General features: G+C 32.4%; 1 protein-coding gene, 1 long non-coding RNA gene and 1 pseudogene across 3 annotated transcripts; 1 reads left to right on the top strand and 2 right to left on the bottom strand.

Annotated features, from left to right (window-relative positions):
- Positions 1-2,417: 2,417 nt before the first annotated feature.
- Positions 2,418-13,223, bottom strand: LOC149884559 (uncharacterized; annotated as a pseudogene).
- On the top strand, positions 7,773-10,439 carry LOC149884560 (uncharacterized). The gene is made up of 3 exons (XM_090095387.1): positions 7,773-8,612; positions 8,716-9,472; positions 9,695-10,439. Exons 1-3 carry the CDS (start codon positions 8,030-8,032, stop codon positions 10,323-10,325), a joined length of 1,971 nt encoding a protein of 656 aa, XP_089951513.1. The 5' UTR covers positions 7,773-8,029; the 3' UTR covers positions 10,326-10,439.
- A 5,782-nt stretch (positions 13,224-19,005) lies between the features above and the next one.
- LOC149884558 (uncharacterized) lies at positions 19,006-22,096 on the bottom strand. Of its 2 annotated transcripts, XR_016454830.1 has the most exons (4): positions 20,882-22,096; positions 20,199-20,380; positions 19,770-19,959; positions 19,006-19,298 (listed from the first exon to the last, which is right to left on the bottom strand). It is a non-coding gene; the product is annotated as an uncharacterized LOC149884558 (long non-coding RNA). The 2 variants fall into 2 exon arrangements; XR_016454829.1 differs by having other exon boundaries at positions 20,199-22,096.
- Positions 22,097-24,267: the final 2,171 nt, after the last annotated feature.

The following is a 24,267-nucleotide window of genomic DNA, read 5'->3' as shown; positions in this document are numbered from 1 at the left end:
TTTTAAGTGCTATATGTATTATTTTCAAATTCTCTTGTACAGCTTCTTTATAAAAAAGTATTATATTAAAATTTTTAATAGCAGCACTAATTGATATTGCTGTAAAGTAGCCGTTGCTAAGTATATCTATACCGTTGCTAGGGTATTTTTTTAGTTAAAAAATTGGCAAAATAAGGCTACTTCTAGGACTTCTGTAGGCTTTTTATCACCAGAGCACATGGATTTTTTTTTCATATATTGGAAGATGCATATTTAAGGAAAATAAATAACTTATACTGTTCATGGTGGACCTAAGGCCACAGTTGTTATGGGTAATCTATCAAAGCGCGTTGAACGCAAAAAGTGATTTTTGGCAGGTTACTCCTTCCCAGGTCCTTGCATGCACATGATTTTTGTTTCAAAAAATCAATGTATGTCTTAGTGTCTTTCAAAAACACCTAAAACAACTACGTGCAAGTATTGGCCTTAAGAGATATTAGAGCTCAAAGTTAGGGTAAAATTTCAAATGTTGTGGTTTCGGACCACGATTTCTAGACAACTGAAAATGTAATCATGTTGAATTTTTACTTTTACTGTAGAAACCTACCCAGATTAGTAAAAAAATTAAAAAGAAATGTTTCTGTCATATTCATGTTGCTAAAACTACTCCTCAAAGTAGCAATTGCACTCCATGCGCAAAATTTTCTCAAAACGGGCCAAATTTTGGGACCCAATATCTCCGTAAATAATAAAAATTTTTGAAAAAAAATTACCAGTGGCCCATTTTCATTGTATTTTACAAAATATCTAAAAATGAGTACAATTTGAAGACATCACTTCCAGACTTTGCCTACATTTCTCAGACAATGGCTCTTAAGGCATGAAAGAAAAGGTTACAATGATATCAACAAGGAGCTTGGAGGTGGTGATAGCTATAAAACTGGATCGTTTTAATATATTTACGTTATTAGTTAATTTTTTTATTAATGTTGTACTTTATTTGCATTTTTTTAAAAATTGAAAATATCACTTTTTGTATTCACCGTTTCCCAAAATATTCAAGATATTGTTGACCAAATGCTTAGAAATTTTCCCAGAAGTATCAGAATGAGTATGACTACAATGTAAACCTCAATCAAACCTTCACATTTATTATAACCTAGTTTTTGGGGCAATTTTGGGGCAGCAAAATTTGAACATCGTCATAAAAACCTTATAACTATACGTACAAATAATATCTAATTTTGGTTTTGATTGTTTTTTGTCCTTTTATTAAAATACCCTGAAAATTTTAGCCTAAATACTTTATTAGTTCCGGACTATTTTAGGAAACAGAATTAGTACTTCATTGTCCAATATCTCATAAATTCGGCGCATGCGCAATAAATTCAATCTTTTTTTTTCACTTCACTCTTAATTATTTTTTATGACCATGCACAAAATAGCTTCCTTCTTTGATGAAATCAGCCTGTTAAATTTTTTATTTTAATGGTAGAGAAGTACCTTAACCCCACAACAGAAAATTTGGAACAAAAAAATGAGTGCAGTCAAAGCGTCATTTGAATGGTTTTTTTGAGGTATTTTGAGCTATTTTAAATTTTTAGATTTTAAAAAAAAAATTAAAAATTGGTCTAAATGCTGTGGGAAAAATGTACACAGTTTGCGCCTCATTAAATAATGCTTGAGGTTGTTTATATGGATTACAGACATCTAAATATTTTAGTATTAATCCAGCAACTCTTGAAGAATACTTTATATAAAAATAATTGTACAACAATATACAAATAAATGTCACTTATTTCCTGAAAAATCGGAGCATTGAAGCTGGCTGCTGCACTTGTTGTTGCACCGTTTCCTGGATCATTGTTTGTTGTTGTTGAAATAGTGTTAACATATCGGAATGATTCTGAAGACCTTTTTTTTTTAATTCACGCTCTTCCTTTTTAACAGCTCCATCACTTTCTCCTTTCTCCATAATTATACAATAGTTCCAGAACCATTATTTCTTGAACATTTGCTCTGTCTTCCTTTACTTCTTTCAGATGAAGTTTCCATACAACGCTTTCGCATTTCTGCAGCTTTTCTCCTACTGCATCAATACCAGATGCTTTTTCTTCATGTCTGGTTTTCTTTTTATGGTTTCACGGTTTGAAAGTTTTGACCTTTTTGCCGACTAAATATTCCAAAACTTCCCTTTTATGGGTTGATTCTATAGATATTGGGGACTCCAATAAAATCCAGGATTAAAATTCAAGGGAGATAATAAGCTTCGAATTTACCTAATTTTCTCACTTACTCAAATACTTTGTTTCGGAATTGTATAGCCTAAATTAGCTCAAATAATTTTAATATATATTTTATCATATTGCTATAAATAAATAAATAGATAACTATAAAAAAATATACAATAAATATGTAAAATTATTGTTCATAACATTTCAAAAATTAATTATCACAAATATCTTTGTTGTACCCTTTTGTGCTTCACGGAATTTTTTGTTATTGTAATCAACAACACATTTCAACAGCTGTTTGGAATAATTTGGATTGAGACATAATTTTTAGAAATCTTTGCCAATGAGGCTTGAAATTTGAATGGAGTACCTCTGTTGCTTGCTCACTGTAAATTCCAAGACCAGTTTTATGGTACTTTAAAAGTTGTGGAACATGGTAAAAAACAGCATGAAATTTTGGTGTGACAGAAACAGTCAACTTAAGATAATTGCTCTTAAACTCTTGAATCTTTTTCTCAAAGTCAGGAGAGAGTGAACATCCAAAACAAGAATTAACAACTTGGTGAAACAAATATAGATTATGGCAGATGGATGATGCTTCAAATGCTTTATCAGCCACGGTTATCTACTTCAGAGTGTCAATTTTTTTCAGCAACTTCAAGCAATCATTGCCATTGAAGTGACCACCATGGTACGGCTGTAATGGTATATGTATTGAAGTCAACCATTTTTTTGTTAATGGCAAAGATTAGCTTTTCATCTGGGAATCAAAGTATTGGTGGATGATGTCGTGAATAAAGTCTTCAAGATGTAATTAGCGTGTGCGAAGGTGTTAATGTTTGTAGGTGCTAATGTTTGTAGGTTTTATTGTTTATAGGTGCTAATGTATGTAGGTGGTAATGTATGTAATTGTTATTGCATTAAATATGTGAAAATGACGCGATTGTAAAAATGTATAAAAAGTTAGTGTATTTTGTAAAATGTATTGATTCGCAGTCAGATGTAAAAAATATTATCAAGTTCAAAAAGTGACTCTTTAGTGTCTCAGGGAAAGTCTAAATAATTCCCCACACTATTTGGTGACGACTACTGTCAGGACGAACGAAACCTATGGATTAGCGAAGAATGGGTCAAGAGCGAACTTACCAGAGAGAAATCAACATGATAAGAATAAAATTTAATGGCATAGAACGCAACACGATTAATGGTGACAAATCAAGCATAATCTCGGCGTCGAACAAAATAGCAAATTTATTGGGAAGATTTAAAATGGCAAAGGATGAGCTGACCAGAAAAATGCTTGAAGACGGCGAAAAGATCAATTCGGTAGAAGAATGGCTTTCGAAACCAGTAACGGAAGTAGAAGCAGCGATTGAAATTAAAAACAAAATGGTGGACAAGTTGGATTCGATAAACAAAAATGAATATATCAGAAAATTCGAGTATAAAAAACATATAATGGAACAGCAGTTAACGATTCAAAAAGAAGCAGAACAAGCCTCATTAAGAAAACCTCAAAGCAAAGAAGAATGGTAAATAAAGAAACTAAAAATGAAAGAAGCATTGCGTAAATCTCTTGGAAACGAAAACGAAGCTACTCAGCAATCCCTCAAGCTTCAAAAGTACACATTTACAAAATTTAATGGCGATTACAAACACTGGTTACGATTTTAGAATCAATTCACGGTAGAAGTCGGCAACTCAAACATATCGAACATCAGCAAATTCAACTACTTACTGGAAATCGTCGAAGGAAAGCCCAGAGAGGACATACTTGGTTTACCACATTCGTTGGAGGGATACGATGAAGCTAAACGCATACTACAAGAAACTTTCGGAAAAGATATTTGGGTTCACAAAGCATTGATCAAAGATTTGGAAGGGTTAACGGCTATACACAGCACGCACAAAATCAAAGAAGTTCATGATTTTTACAACAAGCTTGCGAGAACTGTACGAACATTGAAAACTATGCAGAAGCTACAAACGGCTCAATCATGTATTCGTTGATGGATAAACTTGGACTAGTTCGTGAAATACCCAAACAAAACGATGATGGGTGGGAAGAATGGGGACTGGAGCAACTTGTCGAAAAGTTCCAAAAGTATATTGAAATAAATCCGTTGAATTCAACTTTTACCCAAGCGACGAACAAACAAAGGGCGATAAAAAGAACAAAAACGTGCAGTCAAGGTCCTATGAACATCGAAGCACTACATTCAAACAATACAATGGCGGTCTTTATGACAAAGAAATCATGGCAATTGGCAAGCATGGATGTATCTACTGTGGGTTACAAAATCACAAAAGCGAGGATTGTACAAAATTGCTAACTGTTGCAAGACACTGGGAGATTTTAACAAGCAAAAGATTATGTTACAACTGCATTGGTTACGGACACTCGGCGGTAAATTGTAAATCAAGAGGATGCAGAAAGTGCAACAAAAAACATCACACGTCCATTTGTCAATATGGGAACGCAACAATGGATGGTAAAATGGAAAATAAAAAAGAAACCATGGGAGCGGTGCTTAATGCAAGTACAACTATTCACCAAATAGTAATTGCAAAAGTAAACGGTGAAAGAGCAAGGATAATGTTGGATACGGGTGCTGGAAGTTCCTATATATGTACGAACTTGATTACGAAACTAAAGCTGAAACCTACACGAAAGGAATACAAAAGTATTGAACAGCTCTGTGGAACGGTGAAAAAGCGTGTGGAAATATATAACGTTACATTAGAATCAATAACGATACCGGAATTTAGCATCAAAGTCGAATGCACCAATCCAGAAAAGGAAACAGTCACCTTTTTACCCAATCCGATGATCAAGGATGTTAGGAAGCATTTTGCAAAATTGAGGAGACCGAAATTTAGCGATGATGAAGGGAGTGACGAACTTCAACCTGTTCACATCATACTCGGTGCGGCTGATTATCAGCGAATAAAAACCACGGAACCGGTAGTTCTCGGATAAAATCCGGATAAAGATCCAGAGGCCGAATTAACTATGTTGGTATGGACTCTTTCTGGGAGACGAACACAATTGAGTTCTGGTATTGAGAAAAGTTTCTTATTGAACACTGGTCGTGATGAGTTCGAGCAAGTGTGTAGCTTAGAAGTACTTAGATTATCTGCATCAAACCGATGAAGGTTACTATGAAACAAGAATGCCGTGGAAAAAGGGTGTTGTTAAACTGCGAAATAATAGAAACCTAACTCTTAAAAGATTGGGAAGTGTGACAACTCAATTGAAAAAACTTAAAAAATTAGAACAGTATAATGATATAATGATGGAACAGATCAATGAGGGAATATTGGAAATGGCACCAGAAAAACCTACGGGAGAAATTATTCACTACGTTCCTCATCAAGCAGTAATCAAAGAAAATTCCGAGTCAACGAAAATGAGAATTGTTTATGACTGTTCAGCTAGGAAAGACGCTCAATCACCTTCATTAAAGGACTGTCTAGAAGTGGGACCATCGCTGCAACCTTTGATATTTGGCATACTCATACGAATATGGATGAATAAACTCTGCGTTTTAGCTTACGTGAAGAAGGCGTTTCTACAAATTCGGATACACGAAATGGATAACGACGCTCAACGCTTAATTTGGTATATGGACTTAAAGAAAATGGAATTAACGGAGTTACGATTTACAAGGGTGATTTTTGGTTCTAGTTCAAGTCCTTACATTCTCGGCGCCACGATTAAAAAGCATATATCAAAATACAAGGATATTTATCCAAAAACGCTGCTTGCTTTGGAAGAAGATACTTATGTCGATGATATACAAGCAGGTGGAGAAATGGAAGAAGAACTTATCAGGTTAAAAATGAATCAACGCAATCTTAATGGAAGCTGGTTTCCAGCTGCACAAATGGCATAGCAACGTAAGCAAATTAGAAAGCGACGCTGAGGTTAAATCAACAAAAATACTTGGGATTCTATGGAACAAAGAAACGGATCAACTTTCGATTGACTTTACTGCTTGCATCAATATCGAAAATAAAGAAGTGATAACAAAAAGGACAATGCTATCCGCTATCAACAATGTTTTTGACGTATTGGGATTTAGTGCACCTGTATTAATCACTGGAAAAATATTATACAGTCGACTATGCTTGTTAAAACTCGGATGGGATTAACAAAATCCAAATGAACTTTCAGAAGAATGGAAAACCTGGATCAAGGCAATAAGAATTAAAAGAAAGAGATTTCGATTCCGCGGAGCGTTTTGTCTAAAAGAATCATTGAAATGGAGCTCCATGGATTTTCAGACGCAAGTAAATCAGCAATATGTGCATGCGTCTAAGTTGCAGTAAGCCATCAATATTCGAAAACCAGCAATCTACTTGTAGAGAAAGTAAGGATCGCACCAAGGGATCTTAGTATTCCTATACTTGAGCTGGTAGCGGCGCACACCATGAGCAAGGTAATGAATCATGTTAGGAAGACATTAAACAAGTATAATGTTATTGAAGTATATCTTTGGGTTGAAACACAAAGAAAAATGGCCAATCCAACCAGAAATAGTCGAAGCGCCGAACGCATTATGTGAAACTATTAGTATAAAAGAGAACGTCAGTATGGCAACAGAAGAAATAAAGGGTCATCATATATTTAAAGAAATGTTGAGTAAACACAAGTATTGGAAGATCATAAGAATATCATCCTTTATAAAAAGATTTATTTATAATTGTCGGAATAAAGAAAAAACAAAAGGACCATTGAAAACTGAAGAGATGATAGCAGCGGAGTTGATAAATCTTAAATTACTACGAGAAGCTGTTGCAATAAAGTCCGATGTGGAACTTAAACAGGATGAAAAACAACTTTGGAGATGTCAAGGAAAAGTCTCTGGGTATAATTCAATATTTGTACCAAAGGATTTTCACAAACTCTAAGAATTATTGAGCATCATCACGCAAAAACGTTATACAGGGGAGTAGGAGAAACCATGAGTTGCATAAGAGAAAGATTTTGGATACCAAATTTGAGAGTTCCAGTTAAAAGGGTCATTCGTGAATGCAATTTATGTAAGAGATATAGAGTGAAACCGCTGTTACCGCCAACGAGATCAATGTTACCACGCTATAGAACTGAAGATATCGAAGCGTTTACAGTTATAGGTGTTGATTAAAAAAGGTTTTCAGAGAAGTTAGTTTTATTCTTTTTATATGAATTAACTCTGATTAATGAAAAGATTTCAAAATTTATCAGCCTGGTGCTTACACACCGGTACTTGCCACGCTGGTTCTTACATCACATGGTCCTTGAATTTTCATCACCAGTCACTGTTGGAAAAAAATGACCAAAAACTACTTTGAGCTGACCCGAGAAAACCGCTTTGACAGGGTGAAACTACAATGTTTCCTGACTCCAAAAATGTAAAATTTGAAATCTAACTATTTCGTCCAAGAAAATAATTTCGATTTTTAGTTTTTAGTACTTTGCACAATAGGGCAAAATGACAGCTTTTCAAATTTTGCATTTTTACAGCATTCAAAAACCCTCCAAAAATAGCATGTATTACTCTAAAACATAACAGTCTATATAGCAAGTATAATTTGTATTTATTTTAACTCAGAAGATAAAATTTTACCTACAATTTCATGGTTGAACTATATTATAAACATTTTGTTGCATCAAAATTGTAAATAAGCTAAAAACTCCGGGAATAGGCAGTGAACATGTTTGTTTTAAGTTTTGCATCAAAATTGTAAACAAGCTAAAAATTCCGGGAATTGGCAGTGAACATGTTTATTTAAAGTGTTTCACTTATCAGTTGTGTGAGAAAAATTTCAAAATGCCAAATTTTTCAAAAAATCATGAAGATTGTCGGAAATCTGTCTGTGTCTTGTGTCTGAAGAAGTGCTCTCGAGAGTTGACACAGTTCCTTGTTGAAAAGATCCTCAAGCATTACCATACAAGTCTTGATTTGACTGATACCAGAGTGCCAAGAGGCATTTGTGACTCATGTCGAACAATTCTTCGGAGAAAAGATGAAGGAAAAGATGTTAACTTGCCACCTTTGTTTCCTTTCTCATCTATAAAAGTTAGACCACCAACAAGAGATCAAGGTTGCAACTGTCTTATTTGTCAAGTTGGACATTTGAAGTTGAATGAGAAGAGCCCAGTGGACTATTCTAAACCTGTGGAAGATTGTACCCCTCAAAGATGTGGTGATTGTTTGAGTCTAGTTGGAAGAGGTCTGCCACATCAGTGCACTCCATTCACTTTTAGAGAGAATCTCAAGCAGCTAGCTACAGCTGATCCACTCGCTGCAGAGCAAATAGCTACTCAAGTCATCTCTACTAAACCTTCCACACCTGGTGGTACTGCCAAAATATCGCATCCTAAAGGCGGCCCACCACTTAGAGTTAAAACAGGTGATACTTTTATATATACATATAAAGATGGCAGGTTCAGAGGGAATACCTTTAATTTTAAAACTTAAAATTACAAAAAGTGTTAATATAATTTCATTTTTAGGAAGCTCAAGTGCAAGAGCTCTTTTTCCTGAACCCAGCATCAAAACTGAAGATCTTGTACAAGTTCAGCTAAACACAGGACTGTCCAACCTTAACATGAAGAAATTGGCATCAACCATCAACAGAGTCAGTGACACCAAGATTGTGGAGACTAGTTTTCTAGCTAAGTTTGAAGCCATTGGCAAACAGTTGTCTGAGTTTTTTACTCAAACCAGCATCCAAGTTTTATCAGAGAGTCACTCCACTGACTTTGTGGTTGTGCATTGCAAGGATCTTGCCGAGCTTTTAAATGAAGTCCTGCTTTCTCGAAGAGTTTTCCAGAATCATATTGTCAAGTTGGGAATTGATGGAGGTGGAGGATTTCTGAAAGTTTCTCTTGGCAGCATGGAGTTGGATTCTCACTGTGATTCAAGGTCACCACCACGGAAAAAACTTTTAACTCAGAGGACTGCCAAAGACAGTAGTGTAAAGCGTCAAATGCTTGTGGCTTTATCAGAAGGACTACCAGAAAACTTTGAAAATGTGAGGCAGATCTTGTCTTTAATCAAGTTAGACAAAGTCAACTTTGTTGTCTCATGCGACATGAAACTTGCCAACATCCTTTGTGGCCTTCAGAGCCATGCAAGTACTCACCCTTGCTCTTGGTGCAACACAGAATCAAAGCATCTTTCTCAATCAGGATCTTTGAGGACACTAGGCTCACTTGTTGCCTGTTATCAAGAGTTTGCTAAGTCTGGTGGTGATATCAAAAAGGCAAGATCTTTTTTTTTTTTTTTTTTTTTTTTTTTTTTTTAATTATTTTTAGGTGCCCCCAAGAAGATCCAACGATCTTATCACAGGGCACACCGCGGAAGTGCATTTAACTAGGAAGTTCACGCCTCCTTCCTTACCGTGACACGAAAATTTGTCCAAAGGTCGTATTGAACCAGGAGCTCCTTGCTTATTATGCAAGTGCTCTAACCAGTGCGCCACGGCCGCACTTCTTTTGGCAATGTAGTGCATGAGCCTTTGCTATCTGGTTCTGAAAACAAACTCATCTTGGAGCTCATACCACCAATGGAACTCCATCTTCTCCTTGGTGTGGTCAATCACATGTACAAAGCCATGACAGAAGTTTGGCCCAATGTTGTCAAGTGGCCCTCAGCTCTCCACATTCAACAAGAACCATACCATGGTGGGCAGTTTGCAGGGAATGCCTGTCACAAGCTTCTCAGCAATCTTGACCTCCTTCAAAGAATTGCAGAGACTGAGTCTGCTTTTCAAGTCTTTGGAATCATTGATGCCCTTCGAAAGTTTAAGTCTGTGGTGACAGCATGTTTTGGTATGGTTCTGGAGGATGACTTTTCTGAAAAAATTGATCGCTTCAGAGACTCATATTTGGCAATCATGAACATCAGTGTGACTCCAAAAGTTCATGCTGTTTTCTTCCATGTGAAGCAATTCATTGAGATCAAAAGGGCTCCCTTGGGGATCTTTAGTGAGCAGGCAACAGAATCAATGCATCATAATTTCAGCTCACATTGGCAGAGATGCAAAAGAGACCGCAATCATCCTGAGTATGCAAAGAGGCTTCTTTCATGTGTTGTGGACTACAACAGCAAGCATTTGTGAAGAATCAAATATTGAGAAGAATTTATTTTATGTACCATTTGCTCTTTATGTGTTTAGAATCAAGAGGTTGTTTTTGTGTTTTGGCTTAGAATAACCAAAAGAATTATTTAAGAAAGTGTTTATTATTTCCCTCTTGTTAATGAAAAACTATATCAGTTGTGTCAGAATAAACTATTATTCAAGTGAATTTTAGACAGTTATGTTTTGGAGTAATAAATGCTTATTTTGAAGAGTTTTTGAATGCTGTAAAAATGCAAAATTTGAAAAGCTGTCATTTTGCCCTATTGTGCAAAGTACTAAAAACTAAAAATCGAAATTATTTTCTCGGACGAAATAGTTAGATTTCAAATTTTACATTTTTGGAGTCAGGAAACATTGTAGTTTCACCCTGTCAAAGCAGTTTTCTCGGGTCAGCTCAAAGTAGTTTTTGGTCATTTTTTACAACAGTGCAGTAATTGATTATCTATACGAACATCAAAAAGAAAATGGAGGTTTTATTTATCAAGAGCGCCGTGGTGGGGAGGTTTGTTTGAAAGATTAATTGGAATAATGAAGAAAAGTTTGTCAAAGACAATTGGTAAGGGCATCCTAAGCTTCTTTGAATTGGAAGAAGTATTTTTGGATGTGGAATGCGCTATGAACAATAGGCCACTTTGTTACCAAGGTGACCAATTCGATAATCAAGTATTAACGCCAAATGTATTAATGAGGGGGAGACCTGCAGCTTTGCTTGAAGAAGATATCGATTTAATAACAAGGGACGATTGCACACTGCGGAGAGTCAAGTTTTTGAAAAATTGTAAGAGTTACTTAGGAAAAAGATGGATGATCGAGTACGTGCACGCAATCGAAGAACGACAACAAGCAAGGGAAAAGAGAGGCAACGTGAAACTCCCAGGTGTCGGAAGTATGGTGCTCATTAAAGACGATGTGAAAGACAAGGTACTTCTCAACATCGGTTGAATTGAAAACAACATTAAAGGGAACGATGGAGTTATTCGTGAGTTAAATAACGACTGGGAAATGGTTATGTGATTGAACGACCAATTCAGTTGATGTGTGATTGGAAATAGATTGTGGGGCAGAAAGCGGAATCAAATCGGACGAGAATTTGGAAACCAGAGCTGAAGAGGATACCTTGTAAAGAGTAACGAGACTGGCGAAATTGGATGCAAGACAAAAGATCAATTCCATCATGGAAGACGAGATGGAAGAAAGCTGATTAAAGCCGAAGTCTCAGCTTCAATCGGGGGAGGGTGTCATGAATAAAGTCTTCAAGATGTAATTAGTTTGTGCGAAGGTGTTAATGTTTATAGGTGCTAATGTATGTAGGTGTTAATGTATGTAATTGTTATTGCATTAAATGTGTGAAAATGACGCGATTATAAAAATGTATAAAAAATTAGTGTATTTTGTAAAATGTATTGATTCGCAGTCAGATGTAAAAATATTATCAAGTTCAAAAAGTGACTCTTTAGTGTCTCAGGGAAAGTTTAAATAATTCCCTACAATGAACAGCTTTCTCGAATTTATTTGATTTCTTTAGATCAATATCAATTTGTCGACTCAAATTTGCATCAGCAGCAAGGATGCTTGCTACTGTGAGACTGAATTCCATAGATAAAAATTGCAAGCTTTATGTCACATAACAGAAACAATTTGTCAATTAGTTCAATAACTTGCATTAGATCCAAAATCAGTTTGATATTGCCAAATGCTTCAGGGGTGTTTTCAGAGGTTGGTACATTTAGTTGCTTTTTGACACCTGTGCTTTTAAAGTTTTAACTTGAACCCAACTTAATTGACTTTTTAACTGGACTTTGTTCTGTTTGGTGTTCAGAAATTAGACTCAAACAAGCTTTGAAAAAGAATCCTCCACCATCAAGGCCCAGTTTCACAGTGTCCGAGCTCATCAATTCTTTTGAAACTGGTATGTTTTCCTTCAGGGTTTTTAAATTAACACAATGAACAATGTCACGAACCTCATTTAAATCTGGCAATATTACATTGCTAGCAATTAAAAAATCTTTTTAACTAGATCCTGCTGATGCAAATTTCTGTTGAAAATTTGGCTCAAGAAGGCGAACTGGACTAATTTGGTTTAGAAAAGATCCAAGCTTTCTGATTTTATTGTTTGAAAGCCCAGTGCTCTGCTGAATATCAACCGCATTTTTTTGTTGTCAAAGGGTCTTAAAAGAGTGAATGAGCTGCAGGTGTTCCTTAAGAAAGAACACTAAATCTGTTACTTCACATATAAATTGTATGGCTCAGAATGTACAGAATAATAAAATAACTAATCTTTTCTTATCGGAAGAGGTTTGCCATGAGCTTAACCAAGACGAGTTTTTCCGCCCGGAGATGCTTCTTTCGATGCAATGACAGATGAAGCAACTTGTTCTGCGCTCACAGAATCTTCCAATGCAAACTGATATAAGTTTGCACGGCGAGTTGAACCACTGCAACAGTGAGAGGTTCCACGAGCAATAATAGACAAGCATTTTGTGCATCGTTTTTCAACTGAATTTCTTTCTTCTTGCAAAGATTTTGATGCAAGACCCTTTTTAAATGGATGCTTTTCTTTGCCTTTCACCTTCGCATTTTGACAAATAATGCAATCACAACATGTTGTAAATCTTGTTAATGGCTTCACAACAACGGAATCAAAACTGTAGAGTTTTATTGCCTTTAAGGCATTAGATCCATCACCCAATTTTTTCAGGTTGCAACGGCATGTAACATAAATTCCAAGTGGCACTCTTTCTTCCTGAAAATTCACATCTGATGAAATCAAGCGATCTCAGAAATGAAATGTTTTGAAATTTCTCTGTCACTTTTCTTCATACAAATAATACACACTGTCCTTCTGCAATCATCATGGTCTTTGAAAAATGTAGGCATTTTTATTTTTTCCTAAAAAAACTAAAAGTAACAACATAAATAGAATCAACCCTCAAAAGGGCAATTTTGAGATATATAGTCGGCAAAAAAGTAAAAATTTTCAATCCGTGGTTTTCAATTAAATTATTTAAACGGTCTCTCACTGCTCTTGACTTAACTTTAAAAATTGGTTGGCTTGTAGAGTTTAGAACATTTGCAAATTTTTCCTAACTTTCTCTCTTGCTATGGACCCTTTTTTTTTTCTGGTATGGTTCATGCAACGAAGTTTTACGAACAAAAAAAACATCATGCTCCTCTGTCCATCTCATTAAACTAAGAAACAAAAAATGAAGAAACTCAAAAAACTTGGAATAGAAAACTGATAAAAGTTTTTAAAAGAAATTTATTCGGCAACAAAAAATGTTTTTTTTAGAAATTAATCAAATCAACTAAATAACAATGATAAAATGATACTTTATCAACAAATATGAACATTACGTAGATGTAGAATTACGTAGATAAAAGTATATATGTATATGTTTATAATACAGATGTAAAGACATTATTTATTTAATTTCTAATTTAACTCTTTATAAATTCTATATACAGCTATTCACGAAAGTTCAAACGATTGCAGAATTTTCAAATCAGATCTTCGGTTTTTCTTGAATAAAAAACTAACGGAAATAGATATCAAAATAATTATTTTTCCGATTTGGTAAATAGGTTATTTGCTAATAGAATAAAAAAAAGTAGATTTTGACTCATTACCGTTTACTCAGAAATTTCATTAAAGGGTAGGTGATACAAATTAAGAGGTTTCACAAAAGTTTAAATGATTTTATTTAGGATCAATTATTTGCTAATTAATTGATAAATCCGCTGCGAAACTTTTTTTCGCAGCGAATTTATCAATTAATTAGCAAATAATTGAGTAGTTTTTCAATCAAAAAATTTATCACAACATCATCAGGCAGGTTTTAATTCATTAAAAATCAACTTAAAATATTGTGAATTTCAAATTAATTTCAATTGCGTGCAAATGGGTCGAAATCAGCTTCTAGTGACATCAAATGGCAAGTTATTGGTATGGCGCGGACAAAAAATCACACAAACGTTCAAATAGGCAAAATACTTAACATTTCTGAATATTGCGTTAGAAAAACCATCAAAACCTGGGAACTTACCAAGGACGTCTCCGACATGCCGCGTACTGGGAGACCATCCAAACTCAGCAACCGTGACAAAAATGGTATATTCAGAATGAGCAGAGAAAACCCCAGATTCAGCTACAAAAAGCTAGCACAAATTTTCAATGAGTCAAAAAATAATGCAAAAGTTAGCAGAGAGCTCGTGAGACGAACATTGTCGGACAAAGGTATTGGAACGTACATAGCTGCTAAAAAACCTATTCTTTCAATCACGGATAAACGTAAACGACGAGCGTGGTCCAAAGAAAGGCTGGACTGGTCTGTAGAACAGTGGGCAAAAGTTATTTGTAGTGATGAAGCTAACTTTCAAGTTGTAAACCGCAAGGGAAGAATCTATGTCAAAAGATTTGCAACTGAGAAATATTCAGACAGGTTTTTGCAACATCGTCGACAAGGCGGTGAAGGTTCGGTTGGCATCTGGGGATGTTTTTCTCACTAAGGTTTAGGCTTCTGTGAGCTGTATGAAGACCGAATTAATCAATACACCTACAAGAACACATTGGAAACGTGTTTAGTTCCATCAATCAGACATTTGTATGGCAGAAGCAAGCAATTCATCTTTCAACAAGACGGGGCTTCAGCTCATACAGCACACTCAATCAAAGAATATTTTTTGAAAAAAAAGTTCAATGTGATGCCCTGGTGCCCTAGATCACCAGATCTCAACCCAATCGAAAATATTTGGTCTTGGATCGACAATCAACTGACATACCATGAAATTCAATCAACTCAGCATTTAAAGCAACTTTTGAATGAGTACTGGCTGAAGGTACCTCGCGTGATGTGCATAAAATTAGTTGAATCAATGCATAAACGAGTTTATCTTTGCTATAAAAACAAAGGAGGACACTTCAAATATTAATTTGGCTTTTTTTTTTCATTATTTTTTTTTCATTTTTCAATGTTGCAATTCGTTTAAACTTTTGTGCTTCTTATTTTTCCTATAAGATTTTTTGTTATAGCTTTTTTCTAACTAAATATTAAAATTTTTATAACATGTTCATTTTCATTTTAAAGCTAATTACTTTTTCTTTAATAAATAAAAAAAATTAATTCCTTATCATTTTACAGCTTTTCTTTATTAAACAAAAACCAAACATACTTGATAAAAATTCTGCAATCGTTTAAACTTTCGTGAATAGCTGTATTCATTTGATGACATTGCAGGTATGACTTCAAAATTAAGCTTCCTTCCAAAAACTAAATGATTAGATGTTATGACACTATCTCCAGACTTTTCATAAATAAAGGTCAATGGTTGATTATTAATGACGCAATCTACTTCAGTTATTCTTGAATTCGTTAACATTTTCTTTGTCGATCTTACGAATCTTTCAATTATTCCACCCTACCACGGTGCAGCTGCTACATTAAAAAATCTTCGAAGACCACGAATAGCACTTGCTTCAGTACAGTCGGGAACTAAATCTAAAATGAGGGCACGAAAACTAAAACATATGAATAACAATATCCAAACTTTATTATCAATATTAGAATCATTTAAAGATTATAATATAATGGGTTCTTTGTCTTTAAGATCAAAATCTCCGCTGCGAAACTTAGCGAACCACTTCTGGCGAACGCGAACATTTAGAGCATCCACACCGTAAACAGAACAAATCGAAATTCGTACAACATGAAATGTCTAAAATGTATTTTTTCGATGGACATTTTCTAAAAAAGAATTATATATATACAATGTTACTAAAAAAATAGAATTTGTAATTTAAAATGTGCAAATAAGATTGCTCTTTCAACTAATATATATATATATATATTGTTTGCATTTCCATTACGCATGTGCATCATACTTGACTTTGAAATTATGCGAATTTTCTTTTGCACCAACCTAATACGTTCATTAAGAGTTTATTTGACACCATTATGTTTCACAAGAATATGAGCTTTTTAAATAAAAATATTTGAAAAACAACTTTCGCGAGGTAAAAATATTGAAAATTTAATACTATATGGTAATGGAGCATTTGCCATTCTTCCTTGGCAACAAACAAAACCATCTATTTCTTTAAGTCTTAAGTCTTTTCGTAGTTGTATAAAAGAAGGTTTAGTCACTACACCACGCTGAATGTGTTTTATCAATAAAATGTTTGCATAATCTAACTCTTCACTTAATAAAATAGAAGAATTGAAACGGTTGAACTGTTTAATTGTTAATTTAGAGTTTTTATTAAATTTTAATGTTCAAGTTGTAACTCGTAACAAAAGTAGATTTTTTATGATAAATTCATCTATATTGTAAGCAGCATTGTAAACAAGACAGGTTGACTCGTCTAACTTTTCTAAATAGTTGTGAAAATATTCATAAAAACGCCATTTAATGAGACTCATTCATTTTCTACTTTAATGTCTTCTAGGTCTAGCATTGCCTCAATAATTAAGAGACCTTCCTTTAATATTGTTTTACACCATTCGTAAAAGTTTATACATTGATCTACTTCATTAAAACAAGAGATCACGTCATCTAGGTGAAGACTATTTACAAGTTTATTAACAAAACAAGGATTACTTTTTAAATATCTTTTTTAATGTAGTTTCAATAAGTAAAAAAGGAGATCACGTTCCATTTATTGAAAAAGGAGATAATGTTACTTTAAGCAACACACTACAAAGGCGATATGTTGCAAATTTTGTATTCAATAAATTTTTAACAGTTAAATTATTTATATCATCATACCATAAAAACCTGACTTAATTACGATGTTCTTCTGTAAGACCTATTTTTGAAGAAACACCTTTTCAATATCAGATCGAAAACGTAACAAAGTTCTAAAAAGTGATGTAGCCAAACTCAGATCAGAATATAGAATTTCGTTAAGTGATGCTCCAGAAGATTTTGCACTAGCATAAAATATCATTCGAGCCTTTGCAGTTATTTTATTATTACGTTTAACTGGTCTGTGAGGCAAGTAATGTATTTTTTCAGTATTTAAATCATTTTCTACAACTTTTTCAATAATACCATGAGATAATTGGTCTTTAATAATATTGCTGTAAAAATTAAACAAATATTCATCTTTTAACAGTCGATTTGCCTGAGAATTTATCCAATTGACACACAAAGGATAGTTATCAGGTAATTAAATTATCACCACGAAACGGTAATCCAATCATATAATGACCAAAGTTTTTATTAAAATAAGTGGATTCTTTAAAATTATTTAATACTAAATCATTTTCCTTACAACTATCTTTATAACACCACATTTCTCTGATAGAAGATTTCAAAACAATTTCATCATCAACAAATTCTGATTGAACTTTTAAAACATGTACAGTGTTTACAGAAAAACTACCTTCTCTCTTTACCTGAACGACCACTTAACACATAGCCTCCAAGATTAAATTTTAAAGCAACTGGCCCAGAAATACCACGAATAATTGTATCACCAAAGAATTTACAGTAAAAATCTGCACTTACCAAAATATCAATATCTACAGGATTGCTTACTACAACATCAGCTAAAGTTAGACACTTTAAATGACTTTAACTATTAAGAGCGAATTCCATATCCTGACCATTTATGGGGACACATGTCTTTAAAAAGACAAGAAATAAAAATAGTATGATAATTTGACCCTTTAATATTAAATTGAGCCTTCTCTAATGTACTTATAGTAATTTTCTTAGTGTCTAATGTTTTTAAATTAAACTTTTCTTGCAAAGATTTAGATTTAGGTACGCTGTGAACAGCTATCAAATAGAAAACGTGCAGAATGACTACTTTTATTTGAGGCTACATAAACTTTGACCGTTTACAACAAAACAAACTTTTCATATTTTGATAACGAACCAGCCACTAATGAAGGTGAAGAACTTTTATGAACATCCATTTTTTGGTTGAAGATTTACCTATACACATCGACACATGATGCCAATTAAAACAACTAAAACATTTCATTTTAATGTCACAACTTTTAGAAAGAGCTCCGATCCTTAGACATTTGAAACATCTTTTCTTTTTTAAAACTTCCCAGTAAACATCGAACAGTTGGTAAGTAGTTGGCCCGATCATAATAACCAACTATTAGCTACAGTTGGGCCAACAGTCGGCTATTTAGTTGGTACCGTGAAAAAAACGTAACGCTTTTACCAACACTTAGCCAACTGTTTTTAAATAATTGGTTGCCATTAACGGCCCAACAATAATAAAACAGTTGGCTAACAGTTGGTACCATTACCGGCCCAACTATATGATTTTTTTTCGCGATTTTTTAAATTCGCTTTTGCGCTTAAATTGAAAGTGGAAAAGTTATAAATCATGTTTTGAATATTGCTTAATAACAAAGTATAACTTTGCTTTTTAATATTTAATTTTCTATTTAATAGTGATTGTTTGTATATCAGATTTTACCAGTCAAACAGTACAACTGTCCACACAAAATATTGTATTATATTTATAGATAACTTAGTTGAATACACAATATGAACAAATTTTTTATCATTACACTTTTATTTCCAGATCATTAAAAAAATATATTTACAAATAAAATACTAAAAATATTCTATAATTGTAGTTATATTATTAAAGGTTTGAAATTAATATTGGCAGCTTTAATTAAAAACAATATTTTAAAACGCTAGTATTTAAAAACGTGGCGATTTATTAGATAATTATCAATAATAATTAAGAAAAATTAGAATTATAAATAAAATTAAGATAAATAAACTTTTATAAATTTGCAAAAGAAAATAATAACTAAATATTCTTTTCATTGATTAACTGCAACTGATTTTTTATAACCTTGGTTTTCGTCTGTCTATTTATTCCCCCATCTCCTTGATCAATTGCGCCCTGTAACCAACTTGAAACAATCGGGTAAATATCTTTATCCTTGGAATTAAGATACTGAATTCTTACTGCTGCTAAAAGAATAAAATGAAAATAGATTTAGAAACTCAATTTACTTTTTGTTTAAATACAAATTATTTTTAAGTTATTTTTAAGTTCTTATACATATACTTTGCAAATCGAGAATTACATTAACTGGTTGGCAGTTTTAAAAATATGTGCATATGATAACCGAGAGCAATTAGCTTATAGGTTCAAGACTAACTTCTATATGCTCTTTAAGAATCATATAGTTGAATACTAATAAATCATAGTTTACATTGGCAATTAACATCTCTAGTTAAGAATAAAATACGACATTGATAAGTTCAAGTCACCAAGGGAGAACATAATATCTTACAAATTCACAACTAATGACAACACTGGTAATTGTCATAAGTACTAACATATTATATTCTTTCTTAGTGTTGTAAACATATTTTTGTAAATATAATAATACAGTTGACTTTAATAGACTAAAAATTTACATAACTAGTAATACTTACATAGTAAGCACTTTAACACAAAATGATAACATTGCAACTTAATCTTGCCCATTCCAGTAGCTACCATCTTACTTGAAGATCCATTTAGATTACATAAAATGCTAAAATTTTTAGAAAACATGGCACCCAACACACATCATATGTATTCTGGACATTCAACTTTACCGCCAATAGAACGCAGATATTCTAACTAAAAGCAAATAATGCTACATATTACAACTTTTTTTATTTAAATTATTTTTTTAAAGGTAAATGAAAATGTAATGCGGTATAATATAACTAAGGTATTATTAAATTACCTTTGATAAATTACAATTATAAGACTTATAAAAAAACTTATCTTTGATCTTATAAAATAATAATTACTAGTTTAAACTCAACCTGTAGACTGCTACAAACATTATAATATAGAAAATAATTTCAAATTACATAGAGAGCCAGCTCAGATTTCATCTGTAGCATAAGGTTAATCCTCTCCAAATCTTCCTTACTTTCCATAGGAAGGCCAAGGGGAACAACAATGTCTTCATTATCCAAAAAACTTTCAACTTCTAAAAACTTATTTTTTTGCTCCAGTTCTGTTAATCTTAACTCCAAAGCTGCTAACATCTCTATAAACATACTTAAATTATTAAATAATATTTCATTGCATTTGAATCTTATTGGAAAATTGGTTCAAAAACACAATCTAGTTATTAAATTGAAGACATACATGGATCAAGGTGTTATGGAACTCAAATATTTGGAGTTAAAGTTTTAAATACTCATGTTATTTATCCCTTTAGGTAAATTGATTGCTGTAAAAATGGTATTCTAGCACATTTTTGTGTTGTGTTATTAAGGTCACAGGAAAGAGCTTTATTTAAAACCTTTATCTGCATAACAAAGTAGAAATGTGTATTTTTGTAACATGAAATATGTATTTTTTTAAAGCCTTCATCCATTTATGACATTAATTAAAACACAATTTTTTTTTTTTACAAAAAATAAAAATAGTTTTCTTTTGTCAATATATGTCAGCATCATAATCAATGTTGTATGCGTAACACATATTAAATGTATAACAAGTAGTAAAACAAAAAAAAACAACAAACAAATAGTTTATCCAAAACCTTTCTTTCCTGATCCCCAAAATTTTGAACAGTTTTCTCATAGTTTTTAGAAGTTGATGTCCCATTTAATAAAATGCTATAATTATATGCATTATATGAATATGCATATATATACACACACATATACACACACACACACACATATATATATAATATAATATAAATGTCATATATGCTTAACATGAAATGTATATGCCATATTGTATATGCAATTGCATATACCATTTATTTATATACTGCATATATTATGTCAATATTGTATATATGGCATATATTTATGCAATATATACAAAATACATACATATAAATTATTTTACTATAACATATATATTAGAATATAACAACTTTTACGCATACATGTTATATACAGGATGTCTGCCAATATTTTAAGGTGGATTTCCCTGACTTTTTCCTCGTATTTTCCTGATCTTCTACCTGTTTTCCTTGATTTAATATAAAGTTACCCAAATTCAATTTCACAAAAATTGACCAGAGTCGTTTAGAAAAATGCTCTTCAACTGCAAAAATGTAAACAATAATACAACCCACAATAAATGTATCAAGTATTGATACATTTAATGTAAGCAATAATACAACCCATATTAAATGTATCAAGTATTGATACATTCAAAATGGGTTGTATTATTGTTTACATTTTTGCATGTGAAGATTCAAGATTGGCTTGATGCAAGAAAAGTTTATAAAACTATTTGCCAAATAAACTTTTATATTACATGTACTATATACAACTTATTTAAGTTATGTAAGTTTGATGAAGAGCCATTTTCCCTGATTTCTCCCTGATTTTTCTAAAATTCAACCTAATTTCCTAGATTTTTTGCAGATATCTGATTTCCCTGATTTTTCCCTGATTTCCCCTGATCTGGCAGACACCCTGTATATATGTACATACATACATACATACATACATACATACATACATACATACATACATACATACATACATACATACATACATACATACATACATACATACATACATACATACATACATACATACATACATACATACATACATACATACATACATACATACGGCGCTACTGCAGTTTCTCCCCCCCCCCCCCCCTTTTTTTATTTTTGATTATGATAGAGAATTTTATGCTGATTCAGAAAAATATAGACCTGAAAATCAACGGAAAATGCTCTATTTCGAAGTCAAAGTTGAAAAAAATCCCACTAAAAACCCTAATATTCGCCATTTTTTTTCAAAACGCTTTCATTTTTAACGAAAGTTAATTACCGTTACATTGCGCAATAAAAAGACCTGGTTTCCATCAGCCATCGCATTACTATTTTAAAGTGTTATAACGAAAGTGTAATAAACGAAATGAAATTAATGGAAGATTTCAAATAAAAGTTGAACGTAGAGTGTGGGAATGTAGACAAACTGATGAATAATTATTATTGTATTGTACGCTGGTTTTTTTTATTAAAAAAAAACGGTTTAAAGATGACATTTTCTAAATTTTACATGTGATAAAACAACTATGAACTAAGTTTCAAAAGTTCTTCTTTTAGGAAACAAAACTGCTGAATTCTTTTTTAAAATTCATTACAAAAGTACATTACTTGCAATATAGTTTATTCTCTAATAAATCAAAAAACGGCTATTTTTATTGCCACGAAAATTGCGCTAGATAAACATACTTTAACGACTTTTTTTAATGTAAAAACCATGCTATAAATGTATTGCTTTTGTCAGCTAAAAAATCATTAACTTAATATTCTCAAAATGGCGAATATTAGGGTTTTTAGTGGGATTTTTTTCAACTTTGACTTCGAAATAGAGCACTTTCCGTTGATTTTCAGGTCCATGTTTTTATGTTTTTCTGAATCAGCATAAAATTCTCTATCATAATCAAAAATAAAAAAGGGGGGGGGGGGGGAGAAACTGCAGTAGCGCCCATACATACATACATACATACATACATACATACATACATACATACATACATACATACATACATACATACATACATACATACATACATACATACATACATACATACATACATACATACATACATACATACATACATACATACATACATACATACATACATACATACATACATAAATACATACAGAAATACATACATACAGAAATACATACATACAGAAATACATAGGGGAACCTGTTGTACCTCTGACCACTTTTTGTTTCCGGGCGTTTTTTTGCTCGACGGTTGAATCAATTTATACCATTCAAAGTTAATGTTATTCTCTTATATTTTGCGCAAAAATTATACTTTTGACTTTTTTCTCATTCAACCAATAAGTATCATTTTTGAGCGTTTTTAAAAAAGTACTCAAATAGTCAATGGTACAACATGTACGTTGTACCTTTGACCGAGGTGTGTTGTTCCTTTGACCGTAATGTTATTAATAAGTTCTTATGAATTATTTGGACTTTTAATAAGTAATCATGACATATTACAGCTTTGCTATATGTTATAAAGAAATTTCTAGCCAACCACATGTCAATAAATGCTTATATAAAACCATTTTGTAAGAAATTAAAGACACAGCCGCAGCAAGTTATAACCAAAAAACATTTTTTGATGGTCTAAAGTAAAATTTTGTTTCTTGTCACTTTTATATTACAATTTCAAGTAAAACGTTTTGTTGTAATTCAATTTATTAATTTTGCTTTGAAAAATAACTACTAACTGCAGCATTACATAAGTCTCCCTTAGTTTGGATTTTTTGATACATTTTGTTTTGTATCTAGTCTTGTACAAAGGGTCATTCATTGTCCTTGTACTTAGGGCCGTGTTTTAAAGTAACACCTACGGTCATAATCCTTATGATTTTGCTTTTTTGTTTTTTTGTAGTAAATAAAAGAAAATGACATCAATTATCAGTACTATTTCGATTTAGTCACATTTTTTTCAGTTGGATGCTATTTACATGGGACGGTTCGGGTTAAGATTGGAAACTTCAAATGTGATTGAATTGTACAAAATGTTTTTAATTAAGTTGTTACTCTCTTTTAGATAATTTAAGAGCAAAAATATATTTCTATAACTTGCTATACTTGCAATTAGAAATGAACTCATTGTACCTAAGTTTACCGATTTTAAAACCCTTTTACTTGGCGGAGTTTTATATTTTAAGTAATTATGTCGATATCAATAGGAAGTAATTTGTATGATATGATCATACAAAAAATCTGGCCCTAAGTAGATTAATATCCCCTAAATAGGTTTTTAACTTAGAAACCTCTTAAAACCCAACCAAAACTATTTTTAGTTGTCAGATTCATTTAGATTTGACCATAATGCTTTTTAGAGGAAATCTTTTAATGCAGACAATGAAAAATATGAAAATAAAATATATTATATTAAAAAACATTACTGTAC

This window comes from Hydra viridissima, unplaced genomic scaffold (genome assembly GCF_058129835.1).
Source record: "Hydra viridissima isolate aposymbiotic clone 2 unplaced genomic scaffold, HvirCarnegie_v1 scaffold_8, whole genome shotgun sequence".
Taxonomy (NCBI): domain Eukaryota; kingdom Metazoa; phylum Cnidaria; class Hydrozoa; order Anthoathecata; family Hydridae; genus Hydra; species Hydra viridissima.
The sequence above is the reverse complement of the archived record's forward strand: the minus strand, read 5'-3'. Positions and strand labels throughout refer to the sequence as shown.